Source organism: Amblyomma americanum, chromosome 8 (genome assembly GCF_052857255.1).
Source record: "Amblyomma americanum isolate KBUSLIRL-KWMA chromosome 8, ASM5285725v1, whole genome shotgun sequence".
NCBI lineage: Eukaryota > Metazoa > Arthropoda > Arachnida > Ixodida > Ixodidae > Amblyomma > Amblyomma americanum.
Genome location: NC_135504.1, coordinates 70,524,069 through 70,533,110, shown reverse-complemented (window position 1 = coordinate 70,533,110; position 9,042 = coordinate 70,524,069). Strand labels below are relative to the sequence as shown.

Sequence of the window (9,042 nt, the reverse complement as noted above, 5' to 3'; positions counted from 1 at the left end):
TTTCCGACAGTTTGAAAAGGTTGCTAACTAAAAGATGCCTAAATGCTGCTTGAAACTCCCGGCAAGACGAGTTGCTGTTCGATCCAGATTTCGACCTAACAATAGCAAAGGTGTTTTCAAGTGCATCCTGGTTCAGGTGCCTGGTAAGGAGGTATGTCAAACCATAGCGAGAGGCCAGGTGGTTCCATAACAGCAGCACAGCCCTCGTAGTTTGGCAGAAGCCACGGATGCAAAGAGGCTGCCGCGCACAGCCTAGAACTTCGATGTTTTCGAAAACTGCAATACACTCTTCCAAAAACTCTTCATGCACAGATCCTGCACAAATTGCAGATGCATACGGAGACTTTCCCCGCTTCTGTGAAGTACTTAGACTGTCAAAGAGTCTATCGATCCTCTCAACAAATCTGGCTGTGTGGATAGCCTCTGATGGCAACTGTTGGAATGTTACCAATGTGCACAATGCAGCAGCGCAATGATTGCTGAATACCTGTGCTGCGAGTTTCACAGACATCTTCGAAGCAAAAGTTAAATTAAAGTGCCGGGCACTCAACTTTGGGATGGACCGAATTTGCATTTCTCGATCCTTCTCATAAGCCTGTCGTATGTACGAGCTTTTAATTGTGCCACTGCCTACCCTGAAGTCATACTTGAAGAGCATATTGCGCAAGCACTTGAGCAAATGCGGTGGATCAAAAATAAAGAAAAGCGGTTCACCATTCACACTTAAGTACGGCTTTTCAGGGGTCACAAGTTTCGAAAACAGAGAAACATTTTGGTTCCCCTGATCACAAACCACAGCCACAGGCTGCAATCCAGCTCCAACCAACATTTTGTGGCATTTGAAGAGGAGGTCATACAGAACAGTTGCAGGCGCTGCCTTATCTGCAAAGAAGTAGCCAAGAGGCTGCTTCCACGGCGTACATATTCCTTTGGCCATGAACACAAGCGCCTTGTTTGCAAGATTTGGACCTTGTGCTGCACTGTACTCTTCAAGGCCTTCAAATCTGTCTGGCACTGGATTGTACGACAGCTCCTTTGAAACATGCATTTCATCAAAAATTATGGTGCAAGCCCTGTCTTGCCGTGGAAAAGACGCTGCCCGTTTCTCGATCAAATCAAAAACTTCAGGATAAAATCCAACCCTCAATGGTACGCGTGCAAGCCACAGCTGCAGGGACCTAACAGATGGAAGTTTCAGGAGTTTCCTGCAATATCTGTAACCTTTTGGGCTGTGGAAGTATAAACCTAAAGCAAAGGTTTTGTTTTGGCTGCACCATCGACGGCCAAACCTGCTGACATTGTGCATCTTTAACTGAGCTTCAACAAAAGCAGCAACAGCTGGTGTTAAATGCTCACGCAGACTATCTACCAATTCGGCTGTGGTCTTCATGCGACGGCGCTGAAGCAGCAGTCCTTGCAGCCTCTTGTTGCGGTTACGCAGCTGCCTGAGCTTGGCTCGAAGTTTCTGCAGTGGCCGCCCTTTCATTGATGGGGCTGGTGAAAGATCCTGCAACATACAGAGTCGACGGAAGAGCAATAAGTTGCTACGTCGGGTTTAGTCATAGCTGCATGTAGTCCTGTAGCACCAAAAAGTGCGCAATATTGCGAAAGCGTTGTAAAATTGCTAACCTTCATAAGAAAGAGGCGAACTGCTGAACGGAGCTCCTGGTGACAGATCAGCACTCGCTGACAGTGTTGCGGCCACCCCTGCCGTGCCAGGTTCCAGAGATGAAGCGCTTGCTTCAGTGCTTGGTCCTGCATATGTGTGGTCAGCTGCGCCCACAGAATATAAAGAACAAAATATAGTGACAGCACAGTTCTGACAGGGAAGCCAGCAACCCAACAATGCACAAATAATAACTAAGCGCCACAGGCGGAATTAACACTTACACTGAACCATTATGAAGCCACTGGCGTGGGAACAAGCTTGGTTCAGCGTAGAACCAGTAGGGCTGGCACCATCTGCATCTGCACAGCGCACAGGCAAGGAATTGTAGCATATTTCTGAGCCATACCTCCTCAGGCTGTTCGAGCAGATACGAAATAACAATCACCTTCTTGGAAGAGTAGCAGCGACTGGGACGACCGACTCTGGACGTACCCCTTGGAAACAGGTTCACCGGAGACAGCAGCTATCATAGGAAGCAGTCCAATGAGCTTTCAGTCGTCACCATTTTCAAAAGATTTATGTCAGTTATGCATACAACCCTGCTCACCTGGTTCTCCAGCCCGGCGCACTGATGCCGAAGTTTCGCTCAGAGATTGTGAACAGTCCATGTCGCTGCTGCATTCGCTTGAGGTGTCTGAAATGGCAACATTATTGCGGAGAGAAAAGAGAATTCAGTACCTTTATAGTAAATAATTTCCAAAGAACTATAGCTTCCACAGCATGCGGTTCACATTGTCATCACTCTAGAAAGAAAAATGCTTATCCAATGAAATAAAATTCTGTTTACCACCCTTAATCGTTAGGCACATTAGTTTGATGTCATCAGCATCTGTGGAGCACCAGTAAATCATTTGCAATTTTCATATGCTATGTTTTATTTTGAAGAGTGCGAAATTCGCCTATCACACAAACAACGATAGCTCGCAAATCAAGTAATGTGCCCCATAATGTTTACAGATTTATGCAGGTCAGCCTATGGCCTACGCAATGAGATGCAACAAGAATGAATTCGTAAGCAATTATCGCAAAAAATAAAAACCTGTACAAACATTGGCTTTCGCTAGCATGAATATTGAGGTAAAAGGCAACAACACAAACAATAATTAGTGCATTTCTATAATCGTTCAGTGCATGCTTTGATACATAACACATGAGCACACAATATCTCGAGAAGCTTTTCACCAAGCGTACCTTGCCCAAGTCAGCATAAGATTGCATCCTGATAAGACTGAAGATGAAAAAAGAAGCTCTGCATACAAGAAAGCAAAGTTCTGGAGTACTAAAATTCATCAAACATTTAGGAAGGCTCACCCTTTTTTCCCCCTCACTTCTTTTGAGCTATCAAAGGAAGGACGAGAATGCCCTCTGGACACGACAGGGACCATTCATGAGACAAGGTTTCACGGTGAATATGAAAGATTCAACTCCCACTTGCTGCAAAACATGTAGAGTCGCCTGGTTTCCGTTGCTGAAGTGGCTAGCGGCATCAAACAGCCTGAACCGGAAGACTGACAGACTCACGTTAAGATCCTTTGGAGTCCTTTGCCATACCAGACTACCGAATATCCCACTTCCATTATCCTTTTTTTTACTGGAAATATCAGGCAAGAGTATTCACATCGTCAGTGTACTTTTTCCGCACCCGTGCCTAGAAATTCGCTTGAGCACCCTTCGCCTACTAAGCTTGTGCCATTAGCTTACCACAAGCACAAACCTAATTCTATGCTATGTTGGACATTGGTCACGAACCTCACATACAGTGTACAGTGCATACAAGAGACGTAAAACGAATATTATATATATATGTATATATATATATATATATATATATATATATATATATATATATACACACACACACGATATGTATATAATTATATGTGCTCACGTGAAAGCGATACTTCCATTTTCGTTTTCGCTTAGCAGGGTGCAGGTAAAAATTTACTGTAATTTTTAAAGCCACAAGACAGATACATAATTCGTTTTGCGTTTTGCAAAAGACGCTAGACTGTTTACGGTTACGACAAAAAGGAAAAATTTCATTTTTTCACAAAACCTGACATTTCAAGAGCGGCGAATGCCTTAAAAGTTTGATAACAAAAATTACCAGCAATGCTTGCTCAAGTAGGCAAACCATCGTGTCGCAGCCTTCCTGACGGCAGATACACAGATGGTTCGAAGTGCCTCGAGCAAATCCTGAGTTCTCGTAGCTGCGACGGCGCCTTCTTCTCCAGGCTGACGTTGCGGCAGAACTGCGCCCACGCTCGGCACCTGGACGTGATGCAACATGCACGTTAGATACAACTGCACCAAAAGGAATACGCATACTCGAAACGCCAATGCGTCATTATTCCTGTCACTGCTAACTGCAGTAAATTATACTTGCATTACATCTGAACTATGGTAGTAAATGCTCGCGCCAAGCTCTCTGCGCCCCAGAGTGCGGTAACGCTCATCCTCATGCCACGCGGCTAGCTGCTTTTCTAAGCTCAACGAGTGACGAGAGTGAAGTGCGTTTAAAATTACCCTGACAGTCATGTATATGTAGGACAGCAATACCAAGGCAGGCAATAACTCCTGCTGAGCGAATCCAGTTAAAGCCTCCTCAAAGCCGCGCACATACACGAGGCTGAGTTTCGATACTCCCAGCTGCGAGGGGTTCCTCAAATTGGCTTCATGGTTTTGCAAAACTAAACAATGTCGTACTCAGAGCCGTCAGGTAGCAAACTTTGTTCTAAATGGGCCTCCCGGTCAGTAGCGTGCACGTGGTTGCTCCTGAGAGCCCGGTGTGAAGTTCACGTTGGTGATAGTCAGCTGCATGAAACTCACTATAAATTAGAAAAATGTGGGCCTCTTTCGCACACCTCAGCACTGAAAGTGTGTGCCCTGCAGTGTAGTACATAAATATCCCCGAAAACATGAAGCCAAGTACGCACGAACGGGTTACAGCTATGAAACACGCGCGAACAGCCCGGCGAAACCATATCGAAGCTATCGCGCATACCTAGAGCAGACGACACACCTGTGAAAGTCCAGCGGGAATCGGTGTAGCGTGACACCAATGGTACTATCCACGCTGTCGCAGTGTACCTTGGTGTACCACGGAGCATCGTTTCTTCACATGCCGCAAGCTCATCTTGAAATGAAGCGCTAAGCGCTTCAAAAGAAGAGCGCGAAGCGTGCAAAGACGGAAAAAGACTTCGCACTGGCCGCGCGCCGAAGGAAACGACAAAACCGAGAAAACTGCCGCAGCGGTGCAGCGGGGTGCAAATCTTACCGAACGGTGACAAAGAAGCGACGTGCAAGGACGATGAAAACTTCGCAAAAGGAGCATTTTGAGACCGGCGAGCTAAATTTATACGCTTTACCAGGCGCGCCATCGCAGACAGCTGGCGATAAGAAATCGCTTCGTAAGCTCCCGCCACTGTGGCCGGGTTAGCCGGGTATCGAAACAAGGCCTGCAAAGACGCGCTGTAATGCACCGCACACTCATGAATAGAGAGCAGGTCAAGAGTGTTGCAAAAATACAAAATTTGCCAGGTTTTAATAAAATGACTTACCTCTTTCATAACACAAGGTGCTAATATATTTTTTTTTCTATTGGGAGATTACATTCCAAATTTGTAGCTTTATTATTTCTTTATATGAGTGTTTTGCCCCCCATCCTCTGGTTGTGCTGCAGTCGAGCTAAATCACTTTTCGGCCCAGCCTTCGCCACCACTTTAAATCCGCCTTGGAAGAGTGACTGTGCATGCATCGACAACTGGATGGATACCATCACAATTTTGAATGAGGTGTTTTGTTGTTTCTACAGATTTACCACACACAGCACATGTGTCATCTTCTTCGTTAAATTTCTTTTTGTAGCTGAACGTTCTAAGACTCCCTGACCTATACTTCAAAGAGGAGGGCACTGCCCCTTGAGTAATCATAAAACGTTTCCTTCCTGATCTGCCTTTTCTAGCATCGATATAGTTCTACACTATGCTTCTTTTCCATTGAATCTGTCAAATTTTTACCTTCGACGTTTTTAACCTGCCGTTTAATGCTCTTTCTTTCTCCTTCCTCGTCCCTGGCAAACTTACTGGTCAGCTTTCTAGTTCGTTTCCGCCACTGTGTGTCATCGCTCTTTCTGTACGGGTATTTAAATACATTACCTGCCCAACTGTTATCGTCCAATTTCCCCAGGCGTTCTTCGTATAGTACTTTACTCTGAGCTACCCGTGCTTCGAACGTTGCCAAGTCCATATCCCCCTGTACTGCCTCGTTTGTGATTTTCCCGTGGACACCTAGTGCTAATCTTCCAACAGTTCTCTGATTTACTTCTAATCGCAACTGAACTTCAGCTCTTAAGCATAGAACCGCATTCCCGAAAGTAAGCCCCGGCACCATTATTCTTTTCCAAATACCTCTGAGGACTTCATACCTGTTGTACCCTCACAAGGCCCTATGTTTCATTATCCCGGCATCTCTTCGCCCTTTTGCTATGAGAGACTATTCGTGCTTTTCCGTGTACATATGCCCTTTGTTTGCCCATACCCCGAGATATTTGTATTCGGCCACTCTGGGTATTTCATGGCCCTGTATTGTAAGCTCCTGATCAGTTGTGCCGTTGAAAAACATCACACCTGACCTAGTTGCGCTAAAACTGAAACCTATAGACTGTCTCCTTCGTCTCCACAGAAGTTCACCAAAGTTTGCAAATCTTCCTGGTTATTTGCTAACAGTACAATATCGTCCGCATACATTAAACCCGGTAGTCGTTGCTCAACAACCTTTCCGCCTAATGTGTACGACAGATCATAACCTAATAATAATAATTGGTTTTGGGGAGAAGAAAATGGTGCAGTATCTGTCTCATATAGCGTTGGACACCTGTACCGCGCCGTAAGGGAAGGGATAAAGGAGGGAGTGAAAGAAGAAAGGAAGAAGAGGTGCCGTAGTGGAGGTCTCCGGAATAATTTTGACCACCTGGGGATCTTTAACGTGCACTGACATCGCACAGCACACGGGCGCCTTAGCGTTTTTCCTCCATAAAAACGCAGCCGCCGCGGTCGGGTTCGAACCCGGCACAGATCATAACCTAGGTTGCTTCCTTGTAGCCTTCTCTCCATACTTATCATATAAAGCATGAACAGCAGCGGTGATAGAGAACAACCTTGCCTTAGTTTTTTTTTGTACCTGGACAGTTGATGTACCCTTAATTCCTTCTCATGTATTTCAACTTTATTCTTTCGATATATTTCTTGTAGAAAATTAATTATTCTCAAAACCGCTTACAGCGCCGCTTCAGCAGCGGCGGCAGCGGCATGATCGAATGTTGTTTTTGCCTTCTTGTGTTAGCAGCGGCGTGGCAGCCGTTGCGTTCTTTAGAGGGTCTCGTGTGGTCGTCGTGTGGTCGTCGGTGGACGTGTCGAGTGTGGTGCGCGGGTAAAGTGAACTAGATGAGAGGGTGTCAAACGCCTATGCCGCCTGTGTATCTAAATATAGGTAAGAAAAAAGGTAATTTCCGCTTGGAGCGCTGCGCACGTTATCCTTGCCTACGTGCCTTTTTAGAGGCGGCAGAACCACTGGGATGCCGCATCGGGCGCCCGAAAGTGAAGCCACCTGAAGTTGGGCAGCATGTCCCGGATGTCAGCGTTTGGCAGTGCATGAACAAGCCGTGCTAGCTAAAAAAAAAAAATAACCGAAACCGAAACTGAAGTTTGTGCCGCGCCGTCTTGCTGCTGCCGTGGACTTTGACTCTCCGTGCCACGCAGCGCCACTTTTGAATGCGCGTTTAGAGCACCCACGACTTTACTCTCCCAACCCCAATAGGTGCTTTTGGCAGATGAGTACTACAAACACGCCCTTCAAACCGTGCTGGGAATTGTTTCGTTCAGCTTGACGTCTTCCAGCTGCAGAGTGCGTCACGCAAACGCACGCTGTCGATCACTGAAAGGAGTTTTCGTCTGCGAGGTGACTGTAGTGTTTTCTTTCAGCTTGTGGAAGGGTGAAAATAAAGCACAACTGGATCAGCTCAGACTTGGCGGCGGCTCCCTGCACACAATGCAGCGAACGTTGCATTGTTAAGGATCCTAAAGCCACCGGTTATACATGTCAGCCGATGGATGCGCGAGCTGCATGATTGCGAAGCATGGACGGCTAGCTCATCGACAAAGTGGGCACACTTCGTTCTAGTCAATGCAAAAGTATGAGTGAACTCAGAAGTACAATCAAGCCGCCTTGTTGAACTTCAGTGCAGCGTATGCAACAAGGATAGCTTTATTCAAAAGCATGGGCGCATTGCACTTAACTGCACGAAGAAAAAGATTTCAGTAATTTAGACATAATAGCACCTATCTCCACACATATCAGGCTATAATGAGAGCGTATACACGTGTGCAGTAGACATGAAAGAAAAATCAGCTAAAGTAGATATTCTTCATTGTTTTTAACTCGAAAATGTTGTACATAAATAATATTCATTTCCAATAGGAGGCAAGGAAAAGGCTATATTAAATCGGCTTGAGCGGGCCTCCAAAACTCCACAACTGCACCTTTAAAGGGGGAAGGAACAAAATTTGTGTTTCGCATTTTCTCATACATTGGCAAATATAGATAACTACGTGGTAATCAACTATAGGTACCCGGTAAACAGACTGTGATTGAGGTCACGAAGACATAGCTGTTTGTTCGGTCGATCGCATTCCGGCTCCTGGGGAAGGCTAGTACGGTTAAGAGACACAGGTTAATAAAACCGCGAGGGAGTTATTGTAGCTCTTTGTACATATGTGACGGGAGCACTAAATTTACATGTTACACCACTTCACTGCTGATACCAAACACCATGAAAGAAACATTTTCATATAGTGTTAAGTGGACAGGTTTTATATGGAGCAGGGAACACGGCGCGGAACAGATGTCAAGTAAATGCCGCTCTTATGGGTAACACGGCAGGCCGCCGGACGCCGTTCTCCTCTTCTCGCCGGCTTCGCTCTAATCGTCTTCATCAGGTACGTCTCTCACACGCAGGTTCTCCCTGGATCCCTGGGCAGCCGAAGGTCCCTGCGTGATGGTTAACCCCTCGGGCACGGCAGGCAGGGCCACGTGGTCGACTGCAGTCCTAGAGGAACCACGTCCACTGCTAACCTGCAACTGTGAGGTCGCTGAGTAGATCGACAACAACGCGAAGATGGAACGTAATGCGGCAACATTTATGTTTACATGGTGGAGAGAGGGTGTTCAGATGGTGTCTTTGCACTCACAAAGTGAAGAAGGCCTTCTGCTTCGAAACAATTATCTTTAAATAATTACCCTATGAATCTCCTATTACTGAACACCACAATGTAAAAAAAAACACGCTCCTTGTTTTCGGTGACTTTTGGCTTCCA

At 46.0% G+C, this 9,042-nt stretch overlaps 1 protein-coding gene across 4 annotated transcripts; it reads right to left on the bottom strand.

Moving 5' to 3' along the window:
• Nucleotides 1-375: 375 nt before the first annotated feature.
• Nucleotides 376-5,105, bottom strand: LOC144101884 (uncharacterized). Of its 4 annotated transcripts, XM_077635110.1 has the most exons (7): nucleotides 4,947-5,105; nucleotides 3,777-3,940; nucleotides 2,217-2,303; nucleotides 2,055-2,132; nucleotides 1,891-1,968; nucleotides 1,630-1,773; nucleotides 376-1,507 (listed from the first exon to the last, which is right to left on the bottom strand). In XM_077635110.1, the coding sequence occupies exons 3-7, from the start codon at nucleotides 2,275-2,277 to the stop codon at nucleotides 1,434-1,436; spliced, it is 435 nt and encodes a 144-aa protein (XP_077491236.1). In that variant the 5' UTR covers nucleotides 2,278-2,303; nucleotides 3,777-3,940; nucleotides 4,947-5,105; the 3' UTR covers nucleotides 376-1,433. The 4 variants fall into 4 exon arrangements, with proteins under 4 accessions (XP_077491236.1, XP_077491235.1, XP_077491234.1 ...); XM_077635109.1 differs by having other exon boundaries at nucleotides 3,777-5,105; XM_077635108.1 differs by lacking the exons at nucleotides 3,777-3,940; nucleotides 4,947-5,105 and having other exon boundaries at nucleotides 2,217-3,201.
• Between the last annotated feature and the right edge of the window lie 3,937 nt (nucleotides 5,106-9,042).

Coding starts and splice junctions, on each gene's coding strand:
- LOC144101884 (XM_077635107.1), bottom strand. CDS start 5,049: ATGGCGCGCCTGGTAAAGCGTATAAATTTAGCTCGCCGGTCTCAAAAT. Junction 3,941..4,691: donor TTCCCGCTGGACTTTCACAG/GTGTGTCGTCTG, acceptor CATCACGTCCAG/GTGCCGAGCGTGGGCGCAGT. Junction 2,304..3,776: donor TACTTGAGCAAGCATTGCTG/GTAATTTTTGTT, acceptor TTGCCATTTCAG/ACACCTCAAGCGAATGCAGC.